At 39.5% G+C, this 25171-nt stretch overlaps 4 protein-coding genes across 8 annotated transcripts in view; 3 read left to right on the top strand and 1 right to left on the bottom strand.

Annotated features, from left to right (window-relative positions):
- The first annotated feature begins 220 nt into the window (after positions 1-220).
- On the top strand, positions 221-2480 carry LOC117301033 (probable LIM domain-containing serine/threonine-protein kinase DDB_G0287001). The gene is made up of 2 exons (XM_033784916.1): positions 221-345; positions 1454-2480. The coding sequence occupies exons 1-2, from the start codon at positions 221-223 to the stop codon at positions 2478-2480; spliced, it is 1152 nt and encodes a 383-aa protein (XP_033640807.1).
- A 1170-nt stretch (positions 2481-3650) lies between these two features.
- On the top strand, positions 3651-9563 carry LOC117300610. The gene is made up of 3 exons (XM_033784278.1): positions 3651-3761; positions 5742-5917; positions 7293-9563. The coding sequence occupies exons 2-3, from the start codon at positions 5767-5769 to the stop codon at positions 8975-8977; spliced, it is 1836 nt and encodes a 611-aa protein (XP_033640169.1). The 5' UTR covers positions 3651-3761; positions 5742-5766; the 3' UTR covers positions 8978-9563.
- Positions 8909-25171, top strand: part of LOC117300609 (pumilio homolog 2-like) — a 59831-nt gene continuing 43568 nt past the window's right edge. For 2 of the 5 annotated variants that reach the window (XM_033784274.1, XM_033784270.1), the window contains exons 1-2: positions 9821-10108; positions 23039-23334. In XM_033784274.1, coding sequence (XP_033640165.1) covers positions 10069-10108; positions 23039-23334 — 336 coding nt within the window. In that variant the 5' untranslated portion in view covers positions 9821-10068. Of the gene's footprint in view, positions 8980-9820; positions 10109-21494; positions 21568-23038; positions 23335-25171 lie in introns of those variants that run through there. The other 3 variants (XM_033784271.1, XM_033784272.1, XM_033784275.1) reach the window with 3 other exon arrangements.
- On the bottom strand, positions 12931-18515 carry LOC117300611 (epidermal retinol dehydrogenase 2-like). Its single transcript, XM_033784279.1, has 6 exons — positions 18284-18515; positions 17158-17363; positions 16213-16323; positions 15560-15804; positions 15182-15310; positions 12931-14065 (listed from the first exon to the last, which is right to left on the bottom strand). The coding sequence occupies exons 1-6, from the start codon at positions 18432-18434 to the stop codon at positions 13972-13974; spliced, it is 936 nt and encodes a 311-aa protein (XP_033640170.1). The 5' UTR covers positions 18435-18515; the 3' UTR covers positions 12931-13971.

Here is a 25171-nt window from a genome sequence, read left to right as displayed (position 1 = left end):
TTTGTGAAAATGAGTGACAAAGTGGTAGGCCTATGATGATGGTGGCTGAATACGGAAAGTCCTCCATACATACATGCCAAATGGCAAAAGGAGAACCAACGTTAACAAGGGTCTTTAGTTAGGTAAATTTATTAGACCTGAACGAAGTTCTTTATTATGCCAGTGACTTGTGTCAGTTTGATTATTTCAGTCTGCAATGTCCTCCCCCAGATTACCTAAAATGGCAGCCATGCAAGATATGATGACCTCTGACTTAGAGCTCAAGTCATTCATGAGTGTCAAGCTGGCACTACCCAAAGAGTCTGCTGAGACTCAATACAACAAGCCGAGTACAGCTACTCAAAAGTAAGACCTCAATGCAAACACTACAGGCTTGGAATTACATGCAGGCCTTGGATTGGAGGGCAATGGAGGGGCATGGTCTCCTTTGGCCCTGGCTGCCTGGTGTTGGCCTTGGTGCCCCTTCAAAGTTTCTGATTGACTTTTAAGATTATTTTTTTTCAGTGGAAGTGCCCATTTCAAAATGAAAATGGCTGTGGCTTTTTTAAGATGAAATTCCTGCGCTGTTTTGCTAGAAAGAAAGCATAAATATTGTATTTTTTTGTAAAGAAATGAGTTCTAGAAAAGGCTGCATTTCAAGTTCATAACAACAAATAGGTGAAGGAGAGGGCACAGATGATGTTTGGTTGTTGTTTTATTGATCTGAACTAAAACTTAATATCTGAATGCTCTCCAATGTGTTTTTATTGTAACTTAATCATTCAAAATAATATCTCATATCTGGACTGACATGCATGGAATTTCATCTTTGAACATGTTGAAAGGGCAAGGCCATTTTTCAGTTTGTAAAGGGCACTACCATTCGGAAATCTTAAAGTCAGTAGGAAACTTTTGATGGTCAGCAAGGCTAAGACCAGGGGCAACATAGGCCATGGCCTAATTCCAGGCCTGGACTAAGACAAGTAACACAAAAAATTAAACAACAACAAGCACAAAACTTTTATTTCTTGTTAGCATTCTCTAATGACACTCGACCATCTCTTCTTCGCAGGAAAAAACAAAAGAGTATGTCTGGTTTGAGAAAAGCAATCCGGGCAATCTTTAGGCGGAAAGACAAGGTCGCCAAAATACTGACCCCAAAGCAATCTGGCTCCGCCCAACAAATCAAGTCCTCAAGGTTTGTAAAAGTAGTCAATATTTACTAGTTTTAAATTTTAATTGATTTTTTCCTTCTTTTTAAGTGTTATTGTTGAACATTTTTAATACAAGAAGGGACTATAACAAAACATATAATTTATTTAAATCAGCTCACTCCTTTGAAAAACACAAGCAGTCAGTATCATCTTTCCTCTAAACTCTAGCCCTGTTGATTTCTTTGTTTGTGAGAACAAAGACTTGTGTTTATATTTTAATAATGATTGAATAATAAGTGTCTTCTTACATCTCTAAACAGGCAAGAGATTGGAATCAATGATGAGACACAATCAAGAGTTACTGACTTTGTGCAAGATGAGCAGAGCTTTGAGACATCATCAAATTGTTCTGCCTCTTCAGTGTCATCCTTTGAGACTTCAGAAACTTCTCCATCTTCAGAAACAAATATCTCAACTGCATCTCCTGCCAAAGAGACAGCTCCGTCTTTGGATGATAGATCTCTACCTACTCCCCCCAAACCTGTACCTTCAATAAAATGTGCCAACAGATCAGGGTTTTATACTCATTTTGGGCAACCTACCTACTTTGGAACCCGTTTGTACCAACCCAGTGAATTGGCTCCAGAGGAAGGCATATTTGGAGAGTGGTTAGAGTTAGGGTGTGGTGAGACGTCATCAACACGCCTCGTTAAAGTCATGCCTGATGATAGACTATCAGCAGCAAAGATTGTTTACAACCATCATCCGGAGGATGAATTCCGTAATGAACTTGATGCCCACCACCTAGTCCAAGGGCACCCCTCATTTCCTGAGGTAATTGGAGTTGTCCACCAATCTCCCTTCCGATGCATCCTACAGGAGTTTGTTGGCAATGAATCCATTCCAGAAAACATAACCCTGGAGGATGCATTGAGAAATAATAAAGTCATCATCTCAGATATTCCAGAGAAGGACTGGTTGCAGATTGGGCAAGACATCTGCCAAGGACTCCAGCATCTTCATGATCAGGGGTATATTCATCAAGATCTTAGCCCTGATAACATCCTCCTGTATGCCACTGATGGTAACTGGAGGTGTTGGAGAGCTAAGATATGTGATCTTGGGAATTGCACATTTGCTAAGCTGACACCTGAGGGAATCAAGGGTCAAGCTCAACTTGCTATGGCTGCTGATGTTCACTCCCTTGGGAAAATCTTCAAGTTAGTTGGAAAAGAAGCAAATGTGCACTTCCTGAAATCCATTGGCAAAAAGTGCTCCAGGAGGAATCCTAAAAACCGCCCACAGATGAATAAAGTTTGTAAAATGCTTAGCAAGGTTTCGCATTGAATACTGTGGTTCTTAAAAATTTGTCATATTTTATGAATTTACATTTTAGACAATCTCAAAGTGCAAAGCTTTCAGATGGGAGACTCCAATGGTTTGTGAGGGGAAATCCCTAAGCTGTCACAAGAGTTTGGAGAAAAACTTTGGTTTTGGTACTTTACAATCTTGAAACAAATTGCATGAGAGTTTGCAATTAATCCATCTTTAAACCTTAAAGAAAGGTTCAAGTTGTTTGCACAATCATCACAAGCCAGTAGCCAAGCTGAATAATTTCACCTCGTTCAATGTCGGCCATTTTCTTTTTATCATGCATTGTGGTGAACCTAGAGCCAGAGATCTTGCCATATAGAGCCATAGATCATGTTGTATTTATTATCAACAGTATAATTGACTGGCACAAAACAAATCACTTTGTCAAATCTTGCCTACGTTAATTTTCTGACTTCAATAATGGGAAATCATGTTTTGTAAACTCACTAAATTCTAAAGGATTTGCTTTGTAAACCTACTTCAGAGCTCAAAACAAAAAATGAAAAATTTAACTGAAAGCTGCAATCAAATTGAATTCTGATATACAAAAATTCAAACTATTTTCATATAAACTAATTTCATGGGAAACTGCAATTCTTTTAATATCACATTAAAATGGGTTTGATTGTGCCTTGTCAAAAATTGTAAACTATAATTATATTTTTATAATAAAAACTAGTAATATTATTATTATAACATTATTTATCTCATCCTACAATAAGCATTCAGCTTTGTCCTCAAACCAAATAAATATTAATAACATTTTAACTCGAATAAAAAGAGTCAAGTGTTTTGTTTTTCTGTCACTTTGTTTGGTAAGCAGGTACAAAAAAAAGAAGATAAATCTAGTCGTTGAAATGTTTTTAAACTCGGCGGGTGGTAGAGAAGGGCGTAGCTTATGCCAGGGCTGGCAGAAATGAAATACAAAATAAAACGCTACTAATAATAAGCACAGAGAACAATACATTTCAAAGGTGTGCTGATCCAACTTGACGGTCATCGCAATGTTTCAAAAGATCCCTTTAGGTCCAAACATTTCCTTTATTCTTTTGTTGAAACAACAAAATAAAGCAGTCCCTGGGAAAAGATTTTTATAGAACCGACAGAGGGCGCCTTGCATGTTTGCTACTTTTTCGCCATTTTCGAAGTACAAAAAAAGGACCATCACTGAGAAAACGTGTGATTTCGTTTGCACTTGGACGTTTCCTATGCCTGCTTTCTGGCTGTATGTATTCGGTCAAACCTTCTTGACAGGTAAGAATTTAATTCAGTGTAAATGACCTAGATTAAGGGAGATAAAGAAGAAGTATTTTCTGCAAAAACTTGATGACTGACGGCACAGTGTGAATCACACTGTCTGTAAGTGTAACTTGCAAACAGACATCACTAGCTAGGCCTACTGTCTGTACTGAACTGACACTTAACACTGACACTGAACTGATGTTTAACCATCATACCATCATGACCATGGGAGGTAGAACCTACCTCAAAATCCAATGATTGATTGGTAACGAACGGTTCATCAGTTCTTTTTATTACAATGATGGTGCTATGTTCTTACTGACCATGCTAAACACAGTTTTGGCAGTGTAAACTGTAAAGATTGCTTGTATTGTATTAAATGTAAGTCAACAGCTTTTTAATTTTTAAAGAAATGTTTCATTCATTCATTTAGAAATAGAATAAAGCTCTCGTCATGACAAAAACTGTCCGCTGGCAGTAAGTGTCCACTCATTAGCATATTGCGCTCTGATTGGTCAAGCGTCTTTGACGTTTACGGAAGCTTGCTAAATAGTGTTCGCGGTAAGCGTGCATCATCATTGCGTGCCTTGCTGCTTCATTTTTAACCTTTTAGTTTTACATTTTTGTGACGCTTTCCTGCTTGTGATTGATTTATATATAAATATTTGTATTATTTATCATTTAGCACGTTCACAATTCATACCTTTTAACCTGCTCTTTTTAATTACATAAGTAAAATACTAATCTACATACTTTTGAGATTAAGAGTTCGTCTACTTTGTAACTTGACTTGGCATTCTCGGTCGTATTTTATTATGAATAATTCGTCACTTTTAGCACAATCGGTAAAACCTGCACTGTTTTACCATAGTACAAAAATAATCTTGACATACTTTTGAGAGTAAGTGTTCTATTTTTTAACTTGGCTTGTATTTACTTGAACGCTTTCTTGGTTGTATACATTCCTCCATGGTTTGTATTTATTTGATTATAAATAATCAGCACGCGCCCGCAGCATGACGCCCGGACAATACTTGTTGGGCGGACACTATTTGTCACGTAATCCGTGCCAAATAGTGTCTGGGGTCTACTGCACATGCTCAGCGGACAGTTTTTGTCATGACACCGGAATAACACTGAATGCGTAAGCCAATGAAACAATCAAGGACATGTCATGTTCGTTGGATTTTTGAAATTTGCCTTTAGACCTTATCGCGACTCTCCCCCCCCCCCCCCCCCCCCAGCCTTGCCGGATTTTTCTCAATTGTTGGAGGAAAAAGAGGAAGGAAAAAGGGGCATTGTACAAATTCTTCCTCCATGGTACATGTTTGTAAGCTCCCTTTTCCTTCCCACAATGCCTTTCGGCAACTGATAAGGGAAAGGGCTATAGGCTATTAAAACTAATGTAGTACAACAGGGTTTTGCATTTGCAGTGCACCATGATGTATTTTGAATGTTATTTAATGCACTGCAGATGAAAACAGACTTTTGCCACAATTTAATTTGGGCCACAACAATTGACATTCTGATTTATAACAAATAATTATACTAACTTTTGCACACCTTCGTTAGCTTTTTTAAAGATGCTGTGTCAGATTTTTGGCCGATTTGACCCAAAAATTTTGATTTAAAATTCAATAGGTATTTTGATGGGGGTCGAAAAAGTTACAAGCTTTCATTTGAGCCATTGCTCGAAAAAGTCCGCCAATTATTAGTAGCAGTGAAAAAAAGTGCTCAAAATTATAAGTGCGACAATATATCCATGACCAATTCTTATGTGTTTCATCAGAAATGTTTTCAATTTTTGTCATGGTTCCTGACCATAAAAAGTAATTAAGTTCAACTTTTTTTCGTTAGAGCGGGTGATACTCTTTGAAATACCATTCACTCAAAAAAATCTATTTTTTAATGTTTGGGGCCAAAAATCTGACATAGCATCTTTACTTTAGAATCCCGTTTCTTGTACAATGCTCTGATGTATTTATTTGACAGTTATCCCCAAACACTGATTCAAGAAATGGAATACCTTGCCATAGACAGTAGTCTTGTTGAGACTGTTCAACTTAAATCTGAAGAACCAGAATCGGAGCTCACCATCGAAGACTTCCTGGAGTTTTCCACGGCAGAATTGAAATTCTTCTTACTTAATCTCGGGGACTCGATTGTTGGTAAGATTTGGATCATCCTGAGTTCAAAACTGGCATGGTCGTGCGTAAAAAGGAACAGGCCAAAGGCAAGTTCCTTTATCACATTGGCCAAAATTCATAGAGCTGCTAGCTTCTTAAAGGCAGTGGACACTATTGGTAATTGTCAAAGACTAGCCTTCACAGTTGGTGTATCTCAACCAAGATCTCAAGATCTCATGAAAGAAGAAAATACCCTTGTCACACGAAGTTGTGTGCGTTTAGATGGTTGATTTCGAGACCTCAAGTTCTAAACTTGAGGTGGAAAATTACTTCTTTCTCCAAAACTATGGCACTTCAGAGGGAGCTGTTTCTCACAATGTTTTATACCACCAACCTCGCCCCATTACTTGTCAGCAAGAAAGGTTTTATGCTAATAATTATTTTGAGTAATTACCAATAGTGTCCACTGCCTTCAAGGAAAAAAAAAGGCTTAACAATTTTCTGCCTAGCAGAATTGAGCAGGACACCAGTCACAAATTGTTGATGTGACATGGTATTTTTGCTGGTATTTTGCCTTGTTTATAATTTGCCCAGTTACTTGTTGTGCTTATAGCTCTATGAAATCAGGCCGTGGTCTTGACCATGCAAGGTTTCAAATGATCATTTAAGACCAAGTCATCAATAATCCTTAATTCCCATTAATGAATACCCGACTGTAATTAAAGGCAGTGGACACTATTGGTAATTACTCAAAATAATTGTCGTCATAAAACTTTTCTTTGTTACGAGTAATGGGGAGAGGTTGATAGTATAAAACATTGTGAGAAACAGCTCCCTCCAAAGTGATGTAGTTTTCGTGAAAGAAGGAACTTTCCACGAATTTGATTTCGAGACCTCAAGTTTAGAACACACAATTTTGTGTGACAAGTGTGTTTTTTCTTTCATTATTATCTCGCAACTTCTTCGACCAATTGAGCTCAAATTTTCACAGGTTTGTTATTTTATGCTTATATGTTGAGATACACCAAGTGAGAAGACTGGTCTTCGATAATTACCAATAGTGTCCACTGTCTTTAAACGTGTCTTTTTGTAAGATTGTTAAATTCCTGTCCTCTTGCCATTTTGGCAATGATCAAATTGCAGGCCACACACTTTACAGCTATATGTCGAGTACCGTACTGATTTTGTTCTCAGTATTAGCGCCCACTTTTAGCGTGCGTACCAATACAGGAATGGCTATGAATGCCAAACGCACTTTAGCCAACTGGTCAGCCATTTATAACCAGGTAAACATGGATGTGACCACCTTTTCAACCAATAGGACTGCCTGTGTCTGGGGTATTTATGAATAACAAGAAATAAAACAAAAATTCAAATCTTTCATTAATTTGTTCTGGATTCTTCACTTTAACAACAGGCCGTAGAGCTGAACTGGTGGAACGTGCTTTACTTGCTCAAAATCGGAAGAATAATGCAGGACCCAGCGAGCCTAAGAAATTCAAGATCGAGCAGGAGCAGAGCAAGGGAGAGTATACTGCCATCTTGGAGGAGTATGGTCTGACAGATCCTGATGTCCTCAATGCCTGGAGTGTTGATATCTCAGCTCTACCAATCCTAGATGTTGGAAAGATCTTCCACTACATCCTAACCAAGGAAGCGTTTGACACGTACTACTTGGGCGACTATAAAACCAAAAAAGCATACCAGTACTTGGAATCTGTCTGCGTTCGAAGTATCAAAGTTCAGAGTTCGACAGATTTCATCTTTGTGAGGGGGTCTGTTGCTCAGCTGAATGCAGGCGGAGATGGATATGATGCAAAGAAACCTGCCAATATTAGCAAGATTTTAATGACATCAGATGGGGACATTGTTGTGTCTTGTTGCACATGCACAGATGACTTGTACCAGTGCTGTAATCATGTGATAGCTGTTCTGTTTCGTGTAGAGCGTCTTGTCAGAGAGATGGACTCAACGGACAGTCAGACAAGCACCCGCAAATCTAAAGACGACCAAGATGAAAGCGTTAGACCTGTCAAGATCACAGATCTATTCAAGAAGAAAGACATATTTGCCCAGTCCCTGTTGGGGAAGATTCCAAAGCCATCTGCTGAAGAGAAGAGGAAGTTCATGGAGAAGATTTGTAGGACAGCCCCGAATAGCTTGTTTGCTCAGATGTTCAGAGGGGCCATCGATGCAGGGCAGAACCTTACAGCTGGTCAGCAGCCAGAGCAGCATAACACTGTTACAGTCCGGATGAGAGATGGCAAGCAAACAATCCTGGTTGTTGGGAAGAAGCCAGATACACCAGGGGCAAATGTAGCGTCTGGTGGACAGGGTGCACAGAGGTCAGGGCAGAACCTTACAGTGGGTCAGCCGGTAGAGAAACAAAACATGCTTTCAGTCCGGACGAAGGAAGGGAGGCAAACAATCATGGTTGTTGGGAAGGGGCCAGCTTCTGGTGGGCAGGGTGCACAGAGGTCAAATGTTGTAGGTGGTCAGACATCGGTCATGGCCGGCCCACCAAGTACAGTAGGTAAACAGGCATCAAACATGCCAGTACAAGGAGTGACCCCAGCGCAGATGGTAGCTGTACCTGTGTCAGGCAATCAGGTTGCAGCATGCAGTGCAGCAGGCATGCAAGTGCTATCAGCTGGACAGGTGGCAGGATTAAAGACAGTTCCAACAGGCCTGTTCATGGTAGGTGGTAAGGCAGTGGTAGGTGCCCCGACATTAACAGGAGGTCAAGCACAGGTTGTGGCAGGCAGACAGGCTGTTATGGTTGCACAGGCTGCGGGAGGCACACAGGCTGTTACTGGTTCACATGCTGTAGGGGGCATACAGGCAGTTACTGGTTCACAGGCTGTGGGAGGCCTACCTGCAGTTACTTCTTCACAGGCAGTTACTGGTTCACAGGCAGTTACTGGTGCACAGTCAGTTACTTCTTCACTGGCAGTTACTGGTTCACAGGCTGTGGGAGGCATACAGGCAGTTACTGGTTCACATGCCATTGGAGGTGCAAAGTTGGTGACAGAAGGGGAACCTATGGATGAGGGACATGCAGAGGTGGTAACTGGTGAAGTGGAAAGCCCAGCTGCTGTCTGAAGGTGAAAACCAATAACATTGTTGGGGTTTGGATGATTATTGTTTCGCCATGTTGCTTGTTTCAATCGTCTTCAAATGGCTCAATCAAGAGACATGCAGTGCATGTAAAATCATTGTTGGTTCTAGACTTGTATTTTTAGAGACGAATGCTTTTCTAGTTTAACATACTTTCTTTTGTACAAAAAGGTGCTTTACTAAAACCAACAATCTGCCTGACAATAAATACTAAATAGTAAACATGCGGGTACAACCATGTATGTTCTTTTGAGGGAATGTTGGCTCTGAAAAGAGCCGGTTTGGTCTTGATGTTTCTAACAGTATACTCTGCTCCTCGTCAGGAGAACGAAGACGAGCAGAGGCAGAGTAAACTGTTCTAAATGTCCTTGGAGACCACACAGGCTCTTTTCAGGGCCAACACTCCTTAAAAAGAGAGATTTTATACATGGTTGTGATGCAAGTTTACTATTTAGTATTTATAGTTACTTCTTATTCTTCACATCAGGTAAAGCTACAAACACCATTTAAAGGCAGAGGACACCATTGGTATTTGTCAAAGACTAGCATTCACAGTTGGTTTATCCCAACATATGCATAAAATAACAAACCTGTGGAAATTCGAGCTCAATCGGTCAATGAACTTGCAAGATAATAATGAAAGAAAAATAACCCGTGTCACACGAAGTTGTGTGCGTTTAGATGGTTGATTTCGAGACCTCAAGTTCTAAATGTGAGGTCTCGAAATCAAATTCGCTGAAAATTACTTCTTTCTCAAAAACCATGGCACTTCAGAGGGAGCCGTTTCTCACAATGTTTTATACCATCAACCTCTCCCCATTACTCGTCACCAATAATGGTTTTATGCCAATAATTATTTTGAGTAATAACCAATAGTGTCCACTGCCTTTAATCTACCTGACATTTATTTGAGTTTTGAAATCATGTAAATACTGCCATTGTACTCTCTCTGCCTATTTCACTTTCAAATAAAAAAGGAAATCAAAGAGATTTTTTCTTTCAATTAACAAACATGTCTTTGTACTGTCTTAGTTCTACATAGTTCAAGTTCTTGCTCTGGAAGACCAAGATAGAGTATGAGATTTGAGATGAGACCGCTATCAACACAATTGAGAAGTAATACAGGCAAGATAGTTTTCCTTCTTCGGTCTGGTTTTTTATTTGTTCTTGGAACAATCGTAAAAACTGTTATTAAATAGCCAACAATTTTTACCCTACACTTCTCTTGAACAAGTAGGTCAGCCCTTGTGCCCGCCCAGAAAATGTTTTCCTCCTGTTTTCAAAGGATAAAATATCATGCATGAAAGTATCTCAACTTCCATAAATTGTTTTGTGGTCCACATGAAAGTTGTCCTCAAATGAAAAGCCATCAGACACAATACTTTCCAGGTGATCAGTGTATACTGCTATTGTAGATATATAAGAGCCTAACGTGAAAAGGTTATAACATACAAACATTTAGCATACATTATATAGTTTTGTATTGCCTTGCTATTTTTGTTCTTTCAAGGTTTTTATAAATTACTACTGAAAACATTTCTTTTATTGACCTTTTGTAAAGACCATTACCATCATTGCTTCATCCTACAAACTGGGTGTATACATGTAGCCTCAAGTCGTTGGTCCCATACATGTACATGTATGTTGTGTAGTGCATGTAAAAGGAGACTGGGGTCGATTCACAAGGAGTTAGGACTTATTAGGACTAGTCCCAAGTTAGGATGAGTAGCTCACTTACTCGTACAAACTGGAAATAAGACTAGTCTCAAGTCTTTGTGAAATCCACCCAGTACACTTTTCTTAAAGCAATCGCACAACATCGGTAAACAGTTGTCCAAATGCCCACACTTCGTGTATCACAACTTATATGTAAAACAACAAACCTGTGAAAATTTAGGCTCAATTGGTCATCGGAGTCGGGAGAAAATACAGGAAAACCCACCCTTGTTTCTGCACGTTTCGCCGTGTCATGACATGTGTTTAAAATAAATCCGTTATTCTCGATATCAAGAATTGATAATTGTTTAATGTTTTCTCAAAAAGTAAAGCATTTCATGGAGTAATATTTCAAGGGAAGTCTTTCACCACTACCTTCTGTAAACCCTATAAGTTATTTGTAAATCTGTGAACTTTTAGTTTTTGTTCTGTTCAGAAAGTGTCCAATGGCTGTAAAGGGTGTTTTTGGTATGGTTGGCTTGGCTGCAGATTCCGATGCATCACCCTGTAAAAACCCTTACAATGTGCTATATAAATGGGTCTCATAATTCAAAAACTTAATAAGCGCTTTGAGATGCCCTTCATTGTTCTGTACACGGTCACCAATGGATATTATTTGACTAAAAAAACTTTACAAATCTGGAATTCTTGAACAATTGTTTCACTAATAAGTTAGTTTTATTCAACCATTATAACAAAATTCATTACATATTCTCAGGGATGTGTTTACATTTAAATTTCAGAGCTGCCCACTCTCCTCATTCTGCAGAAATTTCACTAAAAAATAAATTAATCTTCCATGTAATTCAAAATTATTTTCAAATTGATTATTTTACAAAGTCTCCCTGATTGCAAGATACAAATGTTGGCAGCTCTAGCACCTTGATAAATATACAAGTAGATTGTCTGCCCATCATGTGACGATACTCCGAGTATCATCACATGAGTTAACTCAACAGAATGATAACTGCTCCCAATTTGATGGCTCTGCTTACTGTAAGCAAAGAGTCGGCGCTTACAGAAGCATTGCGCTTACGTCAATCGTAGTTCATGGGTTAGGAGGGAATGTTTGCTTGTGCTCGTGCTTGACCATAGTTTGATTAAGTTTGCCTGATCTCTGTCAAGTCAATGATAATTGGTCTACGCTAGTCGACTATTTCTGGTACCATTGCCAGTTTCATAGCACAGTGTAGTCTTGGCCCAAGACTATGGTGCTTGATATTGTATAGTGTACTACGCGCAGTTGTAAATCGCCAAAGCGCGCCTGCCATGGTATGATTTTGTTATCTGGACGGCTTGAAATCTAGACTAAACTGGTATGGTGGCTTGCCAGTATAGTCTAGATTTCAAGCCATCCAGTTAACTAAATCATACCGTGGCGGGCGCGCTTTGGCAATTCAACCGCGCGTAGTACACCATCCAATATCAAGCACCATAGTCTTGGGCCAAGACTAAGCACAGTGCTGAGTGGACCAGTTCTAAAAATAAATAAGGATAATGTGTGTTAAGTTGCCAGGCGCCCTGAGATGACCTAGACTCCTGAATACAACTAGAGAAAACACTGGTTATAAAATCAAGTACACACCAACCAATTCTTCCACCGTTAAGATATTACTTTTTTACTATACCTTGTTTATACTCATGACCGAGAGTCGAGTTCTCACTGGTCCATTCATCCTCACAAGCTATCTTTGCTATTTTTACCAAGCATGCTCGCGAGTATTGGAAGTTGACCAACTAGTTCCTCTGCTTCTCCTCAGGAATGAGTTTGTCAACTTCCAATAGCTCTGCTGGGAGTTCATTTGATTGGAGGATTGTCCGTCACGTGATAGCAAATAAAAGTACCATTGCACGCTGAGTCACTCGCCGTGCTTTTTCGTTCCATCCGAAAAGTACCATTGCACGCTGGCACGCTGCCAGCGTGCAATGGTACTTTTCGGATGGAACGAAAAAGCTGAGTAAAAACATCACTGCGTGCGCGTGTCTTTGGTAACGCAGCAGGTGTTACTGCAAGAAGGCATAGTAAAATTACTAGCATTCGGCTTCTACAGTTGAAATTGTTTGTTTTGAAAGTTGTTTCTTTCAATCAAAATGACAAAGTTCTACTTGGATGTTATATAAAACAAATAATGAATGTTTTTCATTCGTGCAATGGTGCGAAATATGTTCATTCGTTGAAAGCTGGAATGTTCCATTCAACTCGGCTCCGCCTCGTTGAATAGAACATTCCATCTTTCAACTCATGAACATATTCGCACCATTGCACTCATAAACATTCATTATGTGTATACTATTCACCCTCAAACAATGTTATATTTGCTGAATATACAGTACACATTTAACTTAATTGATATTTTCAGATTTTGTGTGTCTTTTTTGGCATTTGCTTTACATAGTAAAAAAAAAACTATAAAAAAAGCACTGTATGTGAAAGATAGTGATTCAGGAAACATTAACATTTCTAGTTTAAATTAAATTGTTATACCTGATGAATAGGTTTTCATGTACCAATTGCTGAAGGAGCAAGTACATCATCGGTGCTTATGGAGCCCCTTAAAAAGCACCCTTTGCTTGTTATCATAATCTTCTGCTACAGTACACAAACAATTATAAGTCCAGAAATAGTTTAAGAAATTGGGCAGTAGGTAGAAGAACCTTTTCCCCTTGATGAAAATTAAAGAACCTTAATTCCCGTTATTAAAACTAACAAAACCTGTTCCCCTTATTAATAATGACTACTCATAATTATCCCATCCACAATTGGGCATGTCCAAACTTGGCATCCAGGGTGGGGACTAAACAGGCCAGCCTCGCTTCCATGGGCAGCGCACCGTATCGATACCCCTGGAAAGGAATGAACTGAGAAACAACGCCATTTGCTCATGAAATGGCTACGCATAAGATGTAAAGTGTGCGTGCGCGTTGTTTTAAGATATTTGCATGTTGATCACGCCCGCATTTTTTTTAATGGCACGAATACGTTTTTTAAAAGAAAAACAAAATGATTCTTTTCCGTGGCGCGTAGAAAGGATTGATTACAGACGCTCATTAAAATGTGCTACTTTCCAGCACAATTTTAATGAACAAATTCCAAGGCTTATGATCAAGCAAGGCATGCCGGGAAAAAGTAGCGCGGCGAGATTGTTCACCCCTGGGAGCGAGGTTGTATACAGGCCCACCTTGAATTTTCCCAAGTTGGGTTAGGCCCAACTTTGGTTAAAGCTGATACTCTAGTTGGGACATGACAACCTTTTCCCAGACTGTTAGTCCTTTTTGCCTCTACCAACAAATGATTCCATACATACATCGAAGCCAAGACGGCGGAAGACAAGTAGTGTTGCCTTCTCTGGCAGCAAGCTAGAAAAAAAAAAAAATAATCCACAGTGAATTAAATTTTAAAAAATTACATTCACAGTCTCCTGATGTTGACTATAGCAAACTAGTCGAAACGTTGAGACCAATTTAAGAACCAACTCCGCGGTAGCACAATTAACTACAATCCTTTCAGCTAAACTAGTTGTCCCAGTCTATTTCTATACCATCCGCCCCGGTAATAGTTAAAAAGCAGGATAGTTCTTTTCAGAACTGAGAAGTCTCATGAACTCCCGAACAATCTACTGCGAAGTAGTAGAATAAAGAAAGACAGTTCTCTAAAGAACAAACTCTACCTGGCTACATTGCGCAAACCAAATACATATTGTTACCTCACTATGCAATGCCTCAAATCCTATATACATATAAGTTCACCCCTTCCATAACACAGAATGCACCTCCTCACAATGTGGGTCTACTCTACCATTTCCACAATTTTAGGAGTCCCTTGTGTACATTTTAACATTTTAAAAGGATAGGATAGACCCTTGTAAGTGTGCTACGCCTTGTCCAGGTGCAAGGAGGTAAGTAGACATAATATTTCATTGTTTGTCATAATTTCAATATAAATTGAAGTATTTATTAATAGCAGAACAGCCAGACAATTTTGAGATAAGGCGCCTTTTTTTCATATGGAAGGTAAATGAAATTGTAGGCTGCAATCATTGTAAAATAACAATACTTGATGTTTCCTAACGCAGAGCTGTGTACCTGCAAAGCATCCCGCCCTGTGATTTCCCTATTATTGTTATTATGATTTCCCTATTAGTATTATTATGCTAAGCTGAAAAAAAACAGACGGTAATCTATGTCTAAAGACAGATTATAAATGTGTTATCTTTTTAGCAATAACTCATTTATTGATTATTATTATTTTTACAACCATGCAGTCTCTGATTGGAATTTCTTTGTGTTTGCAAATCGCCTACATGTAGCAATTTGCCATCGGATTGGGTGCTTTGGGTTATAAAAATGTTGTCATAAAATAAATACAGTTGAAAAGATGTTTTTAAAGTACAATACAATGATTCACACCACGTCAAATTCATAAGACTGTTGAATATTGTGTGCCTTAACTGTTGATAACTAGACTTGACTTACTATTTAATGTACGCCGCAAAGGTGATTAGCCTGGGGAGAATACACATCTTTTCCTCCAGAAGGACAGCATCCATGATGTTTCTAATGACGTACGATGGCTTCAGCAAGGAAAGCGTCATCAATGGATCTCTAGTACCATTACAAAATAAGAAATGACATGTCAAGATTGTATGACTTCAAACTATTTAAGAGATTATGACATGTCAAGATTGTATGACTTCAAACTATTTAAGAGATTTTTTGCATTTCATTTATGAGATATTGCCTAACATCACTGTAAGACCCAACAGTCACTTCAAGGTGAGGGGTACACCTGCAGACTGTCGAGCCAACTCAAAATGATTAAGTGTATTAGCAACCCCCAAAACAAACACTCACTTTACTTTGACTCCACTGAACATGCCTGTGTCAATAAAGAACGGACACACAACTGTAGTCTTGACTCCAGTCTTTCCAGAGAACACCAGCTCATACTGCAATGCATCGTGCAGGCCCACAGCAGCAAACTTGCTGGTGCAATAGTCTACCAGATTCTTCATGCCAAATAGTCCAGCCAGACTGGCTACATTGACAATGTGGCCCTTGTTCTTTGCAATCATGGATGGGAGGAATGCTTTCAATGTCTGCAAAGGATAATAACAATGCACAATTTAACCTGTATTGCAAATGGGATTTGTTTAAGTTTAGATTTTATCAGAAAACACCCTTGTATTGTAGCATATAATTTTTCTCAGATTCAAATTTTGGGTGAAAATTTTCCTCTTTCTCTAAAACTACATTACCTCAAAGCGTGTAGTTTTAGTAATGTTTTAAAATATAAACAGCTCTCCAGTACTCTTTATCAAGTGCCAGGTAAAATTGAGTATACGAAAAAGTACACCCTGCCTTACAGTGGCTCTACGATACTGTACCAAAGCTAGTGGCCACGGTGACACATTATAGTACTTTGCTTGTAAATGCTTTCAACATTTTAAGTCATTCACATTAAAATAAAGCACATGAGTTATTCCCTAATATTAAAAATGACTTACCCAAAAGTGTGCACTGATATTGACGTCCATTGTTCTTTTGATCAAATGGTCAGGACAGTCCAAGAACATTTTTCCAGTCACAACTCCTGCATTGTTGACAAGTATTGTGACCTGAATGAAAAATGGCAAGTTAAAAGGTTTTATATAACACCCAGATCCTTGCCATTTGATTGGAGGATTGTCCGTCATGTGATAGCAAATAAAAGTACCATTGCACGCTGAGTCACTCACCGTGCTTTTTCGTTCCATCCGAAAAGTACCATTGCATGCTGGCAGCGTGCAATGGTACTTTTAAGCACACGAAAAGGCATGCTAATCTTCCGGTGCTCACTGCATGAAAATCAATGACGTAACACTACAAATCCATGATAAACGTGCAAGATGGCAGCCTAATTTTCTTGCTAACCTGTAAAATAAGTTTACACCTTAGCAAATTTGTCTGCTATAGTAAGCAAGAAAATTTGCTTATTGTTAAGCAGCGCTACGAATTTGGGCCCTGGAGCCCGATCCCAAGCCAGGGTTTGAGAAAGGCCCTATAGGCCTACATGTACGTGGCTGCAGACACTGCGGTGGTACTTGGACAATTTCCGTCAAGTTTGCCAACATTCCTTTGTACAAGCGATTTGCAAATTAGTAAAAGTCCAATAGCCCCTTAACTAATCAGGGGTGGATTTCACAAAGGTAGTCCTAACTTAGGACTAGTCCTAGGCAATGCTAAGAGATAGGACCAGTCCTAAGTTGGGATGAGTTACTGGTCCTAACTTAGGACCAGTCCTATCTCGTAGCATTGCCTAGGACTAGTCCTAAGTTAGGACTACCTTTGTGAAATCCACCCCAGATGATTGCGTGTAGCCCAACCCTTAAACCCATTACTAGGCAGCGCAGTACAACCCACGTACAACCGCAGTGGTTGCTGCCACCAAGAGTTCAAGGTAGTCGACTCACATCACCAACATCTCTCTTGACAATCTCTGCTGCATTATACACATTATCACTGACGCTAATGTCCACAGTGTAGTCATGGACAGTTCCGCCATTTTCTCGGACCTGGTTGGCTGTCTCCTGGTTACCAGTCTCGTTGACGTCCCATAGAACAAGCGTCGCACCAAGATCGGAGAACTTGTGAGCCAAGAGTCTTCCAATTCCGCTACCTGTTTGTTTGATTAAAGGTGAAACTGTTAATTGGTCAATATCCTTTCTTACAATCATTCAACCATGATTCAACTGCTGAACATGAAACCAGACTGCAGGCCTGATACTTCACGGAGGCAACGGAGGCAATTGCCTCCGTTGCCCCTGGTCATTGCCTTGGTCCCCTTGAAATGCTCATAGTCATAGGGTGCCCTTTACCTAGGAGAAAATGCCTTGGTGCCCTTGCCCTTTCAAAAACGAAGCATACAGGCCTGAGACTGTAAAGGAAAATATTTTGGTCTTCATTTCAGAAACACAAATTTAAAGTGTGTATATCACCGACCATGGTATCACCGATTGTGCAAGTCTTCATTTTTGTCTTCTTCATTTTTAAACATTATGTTCTGACTCTGAGGAACCTTAGATTTTTACAGTACAAACATTTGCTTAATGTGAGTAGGAAACAATAGTGAAGAATGCACTTGGTTAACAAAAACTTGCAAAGTTAATTACCTAACGCATTGGGTTATAAACCTTTAAAGTAATGTTACTCACACTGCACTACACAGTGCATACAAATATAATAAAAAGGTCATTGGATTTGGATTGGATTGGAATGGATTGGTTGGACTTGGAGGAGGTTTAGAAATTTTTTTAGTAAATATAAAATAAAGTTAGTAAGGAGTGCATTTCAAAATCTCCTGCCCTCTTTTTGATACACCTCATTTTAGTTTAGAAATAAATACAACCCCTCTTTTTGCTTTCCCCTAATTCATGAAAAAATCCACAGTTCGTATCGAGTGCCCGGCCCATCTTCACACTCACCATGGAGGAATAATTTATTCCTCCATGCACTCACTGACCGTTTAAACGGGACTCGCCTACTAACGAGTACAATATACCGGTAGGTAATGTCAATAGACTTTTCGTTTGGCCTTACCTGCACCAGTGATCAGCACAATTTCCCCTGCCACACTTTTGCGTCTCCGCAAAGATCGAGGAATAACTGACAGCACTATTGCCTCCAGGAAGTACCACACGATGAGAAAAAGATCCCTCAGCAAACCGAAGACCACAGCTTGAAGCGACATCTTGCTCCCTTAAGTTTTTAAAACAAAATTCACAATGTTTTTTGGCTTTTACTTTCGGTCATCCTCCTCAAAACAAACAAGTACAATGGGTCCTACTACTTGCCGTCAACTCGCCGTCAACTCACTTGTGCCGTCAACTCGCCGTCAACTCCTCCAATATACATTTAAAATCCACAAAAGAAGCATAGAACGGTGACGTATTAGCTGAAAGAGAACTTGCGTAAGTTTTAGGTCGTATTTCGGAATAAAAATTGAGTTTTTTTTCTTGTGAAAAAATTATCTCGAAGCAGCAAAACCGTCGGCCGCCATCTTGCTTTTTCATATGGATTAATCTTGGCCCAAGATGTCAATGATTGGTACTTTTTTTACCAACACAAAGTCGTTTTTGTGAATGAATTTGTACCGAAAACCATAAGAAATATGTAGTTTAGCCCAGACTTAACACTTCCGTGCCCCGTTTATAAATTTTTCAAGTAAATTTAATGAGTTGACGGCACGAAAATGATTTGACGGCGAGTTGACGGCAAGTCGGCGAGTTGACGGCAAGTAGTAGGACCGAGTACAATTTGACATGCTAGCAGAATGCACAAAGTACCCTGACGTCGTCCAGACTGAGAGCCTGGTGAAATTTCATTAACAATTCAAGCACAAAAGGTTTGACGGTACCAGTCTTTGTCTGTTGTGGGTGGTGCTGAAATGGCAATTCTGAAGTTCCCCTGGGTCTGACTGAGGTCACGTGACTAGGTGACCTTGTTAAAAGGTAAAAAAAATTGAGTTTAATTAACATTTTGAGCATAAGTACCGTTTTTGGACCCCCGATAATAAATTTAAGAACTTACGAACAAAAAACAGTCGGATGAAGGTGATTAAGAATGACATTAATTAGCACGTAATTAGCGCTTTAATTCACATTTTGAGCACAAAATGTAATTTTTGTGACAATTATAAGTCTTACAAGTGACCTGAAACAGTATTTGTAACTTAAGAATGAAAAAAGGTTGGATAAAGTTACTTAAGAACACTAATTAAGTATGACACTAATTAGAACGTATAACTACCACTTTAATTAACATTTTGAGCACAAGCGCAGACTACTCATTATGCATAACGTTCAATAAGTTATGCACTTTGTACTTTTTGTTCATGATAGTAGACTTGTCCGTAGTTTCTTCTTCCTATCAATTCTAGAGCGCTACTAATAAGGTAATGACTTTCGGGCTAAATCTCATAATATTATGACTTAAAGGCAGTGGACACTATTGGTAATTACTCAAAATAATTATTAGCGTAAAACCTTTCTCGGTGACGAGTAATGGGGAGAGGTTGATGATGGTATAAAACATTGTGGGAAATGGCTCCCTCTGAAGTGCCATAGTTTTCGAGAAAGAAGTAATTTTCCACGAATTTGATTTCGAGACCTCAAGGGGGGGGGGGTCAATATCATAAAACAATTCTGATGGTATCAGATCATCGTTGTCTTTGGCTACTTGTCATTTTAAAAGCAGCTCTATAAAATGCGGCCCTATTGGTCTCTACGCCGTGCGTGCATGCATCATGCTCTATTAAGCGCCAGGAATGGTGCTAGGCATAGAATCTCGGGAATAACAATTTTATTAATTCAAGTTGGCAATGATTTGTTCCCCCGATGTGTCAAAATGCAGTAGAAACATTCACGTCCTCCACACAGGGCTAGAGAGCCGCACGAAAAAAAGAGAGTAAAATGTCAACAGTAGGCTAGGCCTATAGGCCTACCTCATGCTTGGATACCATATATGCCTGAGTGACTATTTGTTGACCTAAGCTTAGGCTTACCTGTCTTAGTTATAGTTTTTGATATCCATCGCAGACAACTGAATATCAGTAGGCCACCGACAGCAATGCATGTCAGAACGAACCATCCCATGATTGTGAAACCCATCTTTTCCTCTCAGATTTAAACACTTGGAAGGTCATACAACGAAGTCTCATTGGGGATTTAACAACTCCCCAACAACTCCCCTTCGCAGACGAGACGAGTAGTGCTTTCAGCCTTTTTTTGTTAGGCGGTGAAAAAATGAAGAAGTCTAAATGGCGTTCACGGCAGGCAGTGGTTCAAAATTCAAAGCTTCAACACCCAACAACCAACCAATTATTTTTATGGCGTCGGGCTTAACCAAAGATAAAAAATAAAATGGTTTGCTATAGACATTGCCTTTCAATGGTGGACTTCGGACTCAGAATATTATTATCGGCATATTGAGTTATTATGTAATAATAATCATTGAGGTATCATGGAGAATTTTGCCAAAGTTCTATCTGCCCTTGTGGCTAATTGAAAGCCTAGGCCAAAATGCCATGAAGCATGTTTTGTAGTGACCGGTGTCCTGCTGATTAATTTTGCTTAGCATTATTTTTGCAGCTCCATGATTGGACATGGACCCTGAGGTTAATTGAGGTCTTTCTTAAAAAGTTATTTGTAACTATTTGTTTAAGCAACAGCGATTTAGTTACTGTCTTTAATAACTGTTTGTGTTTGTATTTTGGTTAGTGTGTCTTTAGATGACCGTAAGTAAATAATTATTTTCAGTTGGTGGCGCTATACCTTGAAGACCGTTCACCACCACAGCACAACAAACTTTACAACGTTTTGGGGTGAACTATTTTGGGTGTGGGGTGGGGGATCTGCGCCTTAGGATTGCCATCCTCAAAATTTTCCGGATTTCTTTTTTGAATCAACTTTATTCAAGAAAAAATCCCCTTTGAAAAGCACTACGACAGTACGGTTTCGTAGAGCAGGTTTTTTTTCCAAAACACTACTTTTTGGGATTTTATTTTATCAAAAAAACGGGGATGGCACGATCCAATTGTTTTAGACAAATAAACACTCTGCTGCAGGTTTAAGAGCCCAAGTCAAGTTCTTTCTGAATATTGTGTTTAAAAGTTCCTAAAACAATGTTTTTTTCGCTTATAAACAGTATATCCTTGCACGAATTTGTGTTGAAAACGTTGCACTAAAATGCATTCCAGAATGGTGACGTCATGTGAAGCTGCACATGCATGATATCCCATGATTCATTGCGGCTCGATTCAAGATGTCGTACGCCACCAGTGGAATGATTCATTAATGGGGTCTTGTTAATCAGTCGTCATCCCGGTAAGATTTCCATTAATTCTATTGAATCTGACTAATATTGAGGTTGAAAAGTTGATGCTCGCTATCAAGTATGCTCAGCGAAATCAACGGGATCCTAAAGGATATATTTGGGGTCGCAACTGGTGGGTTGAACGGCGCCGTGTTTAAGTTTTGTTGATTGCGTACTGTTTGCATGCACCGTGTGTATTATTGGCTGTTCATTGTTTTGTTAATGGTAAATGTACGTACAACTCATCGTTAAAATGAGCTGAAATTAATCACATTTAGTTTTGATAAAATTAATTTGCGAGGCCTTGAGAGGCATATGCAAGCTCGAATATTAAATTGGTACTTCTGGTTGTTGAATTAGGAGATGAGAGTGAGACGATGTTTTTTTTCCATGTTTTCATAATCCCCATGCCTTGCATGATTTTTTAGAGACCACCCCCCCCCCCAAACATGGAAAAATAATAAATTAATATTATTGATAATAATTCACAGTAATAAATATTCTAGTTCTAGGGACTGGTGTTGCATTACGTACAGAGAAGGATAGATAACTCGTAACGTAAGGCTAGGGGGCGTAAATGGAGTAAACTAAATCAAGTAACATGAGCAAGAAAAAAGAAAAGAAAAAAAGTCTGTTTTTTTTAACACTTAAATTAAAAGAATAGTCTCGCCACATTAAACAATTTACCCCAATTAGAACCATCGTAAATGCAAGCGTATCTTTGGCCCTAGTGGCAACGCAATCAATGTTGTGCCCACGTGATTATTGAAGTTACCCTATCCGTGCCGGCGGCGCCAAGGGCAAGTTAATCAGTCTGGTACCAACCAAGTGGTGGTAGCAATTGTGAAATCATTTGACTTCCCTCAAAGCGTGATGCTTTTTAGAAAATTTGATAAGGAGGGCTAAATCTACAAGTGCAGTAAAATTTGATGGGTAAGTTTCCTGATCGAGAATGAGGTCAAATTTGTAGCTTCATTGGGCATATGTTTTAAAAAATGCGATGATCATAACCCTTCATCCTCCCGACCGTCAGGAGGATGGAGGGTTTTGATGATCATCGCAACCACCGCAACTAATGATTGCTGGGGCCAAAGACAATGAAAAATATGAAATGGGTTGGCCCCATCAATCACAATCACATGCCTTGCTGTGTATTTGCTTTTTCAAAAAGTGATTATGTGTGATATTGATTATGATGTGTATGACCCCTTGATGTCACTGGTCGCATGTACAGACGGTCATACGTCTTTTGCATCAAAACCTCATCTTTTTGTTGTTGGAAAGTCTGAAGGAAACAACTACAACTTCAAGCCATTGGCTGTGCAGTACGGTCCATTGAGCGATGTGCATTTCCATGGAAATGTAGGTAATTCTCCTCTTCCCTCATTTGTGTTGTTGACTGGCGGGGAAAATTGGTTTGAACAATGTATTAATGGATGCAGTTCGGTGGTAACATGTATGATTGTATGATTGATTTTGCAGTTCATGGAATGCGTGATCCCCGTCCGGAAACGAGTGGAGTTGACCCCACAAGCTCCAGTGCAGAAATGAACGAAAGTGCATGGGATGATTCGCGCATTGCAGCCCACCAGAGCTCAGGTGGTCCCCGGCCCCAGCACCAAGGGGGTCCGGTACCACCCCAGCGGGCTCGTGACGATGCTGCAGTGGGCTATTTCTACCAGCGACCAGACAACGATATGACACCAGATGGAGGTGGACAATCTGGGAGTAAACAGCGCTGGGCAGTTGGTGACGATATGGTTATAGACCAGGTAAAGGTAAACTTTTTTTTTCCAGTTTCTTAAAATTGTTTGGTCGAATATGCACTACTGTTTCTTGTGTAGTCTTGGGACATTGAAAACTTTATTTGGGCGTACTTGTACATCAAATTGAAAGTTTCATCAATCTAGCTTTGACTTGAAATGGAACCTCATTGAGCTGACTTTGTTCACTCTCTAAGTGTATGAAACTGGAGAGCAAGATCTACATGTGTTATTACAGGTACATGTAATGGCATGTCATGGCCTAGCGGTTAAGAGCACCGGACCCAAGCTCTGGTGTTTTTGATCAGCAGAGTGTGACACCTGCGTCCTAAAAGCAAGACACTTAACCATGATGCTTCTTCCTTTGGATGAGATGTAAAGCCGTTGGTCCTGTGTGTTGTGTCATGCAATGCACGTAAAAGGACCCGGTGCACTCAATCAGAAAGATAAGGGGTTTGCCCCGGTGTTCCTGGTTTAATTGGCTGTATATTGTGCCATAGCACCGTGTAAAACATTACATGGTGCTATGTAAAATGGAGTAGGCCCTACATGTAGGTCTCATAATTCAAACGTAGTCCCAAATACTGTGCAGGTAAAATACCAAGGTACCAAGCACCAAGTGACCCGAGGTACGAAGTGTTCAGGGTACGAGGTGGTAAAGGTACAAAGTGTCTGACATCCAACGCTGTCACCCTGACAGACTCTTGCATGGGCTGTTTCGTCAAAATGGACTCCGTGCATGGGCTGTATGCAAGTAAAGAAAATCATTTATCCACAGCAATCGCTGTTGTGCCCCGTGCTTTTGCTGTGGTGCCCTTTGTAAGGTTCCAACACAAACTTACCTTTTGCCCCATACAAGTGCCCCTTACTGGAGGAAAAATTGGGAAAAGTTCAAGGCCTGAATGGCTTCATGTACAAACAAATAACTATGGCGTTTTCAGCACTTTGAATTTTAGCCATGGAATCCATGGCAGAGCTTTCAGGGTACCAGCCAAGCACATTTGACTTGACCTACCATGATGTAATCACTGTGTGTGTGATAGATTATCCCTGACACCAGTGTTACTCTCGTGACCTCTGTGGGGTCGGTGGGTGTAGCTGAATAATTCATGAAGGGATTTTCCCCCTGCAAGAATGGAAGCCCATATTTGTATTGAATTTAGAGTTCCATGTTTTGAGAGCTGCTTTCTTGTATTGTGCTATTTGTATCTTCAACAAGTTTCAACCTTGATAAATTAACCTCTTATTGTATTCAATATTATACATGTAGACTAGGCAGCTGTTCTTTTCTCTTTCAGAGAGATTTCAAGAAAATACAATTTTATCTGTTTTTAACTGGTAATACAATGATGATTCTACTGTGGTTGCTGTTACATGTTTCTTGTACCTCACCCCCGCTGCAAGAAAATTCCAGCCATAATATTAACTCAGCAAATTAATATCACCCAACATGCTTGAACGCATTTTTAAACTAGCTAAATTGCTCAAACTGAATGGAGGTCATTATATGACCTTAATTGATCATGTTTAGATGAAGAACCATGGTCAATTGTTTTGGTTGGTAATCAGAGACTTTAAAGGGTCTATGTAACTTTTGTAGGACAAAAAACACAATGTCCACGGATTTACACTAAACTTACACAGTTTGAAGATTATGAGAGTAGAAAGCTTCCCTGAAAATACTACTATTGAGGTGCTGTAGTTTTGGGGAAATGAGTAAAACAATGTCATGAAAATGAGACGAAAATTATTTTAATCATTTACAAACATATTTTCATGACATTGTTTTACTCATTTCTCAAAAACTACAGCACCTCAGTAAGTAAGATTTGAAGGGAAGCTTTCCACTATC

Source organism: Asterias rubens, chromosome 16 (assembly GCF_902459465.1).
Source record: "Asterias rubens chromosome 16, eAstRub1.3, whole genome shotgun sequence".
Classification (NCBI taxonomy): domain Eukaryota; kingdom Metazoa; phylum Echinodermata; class Asteroidea; order Forcipulatida; family Asteriidae; genus Asterias; species Asterias rubens.
Note: the sequence above shows the minus strand (reverse complement) of the source record. Positions and strands in the feature narration are given on the sequence as shown.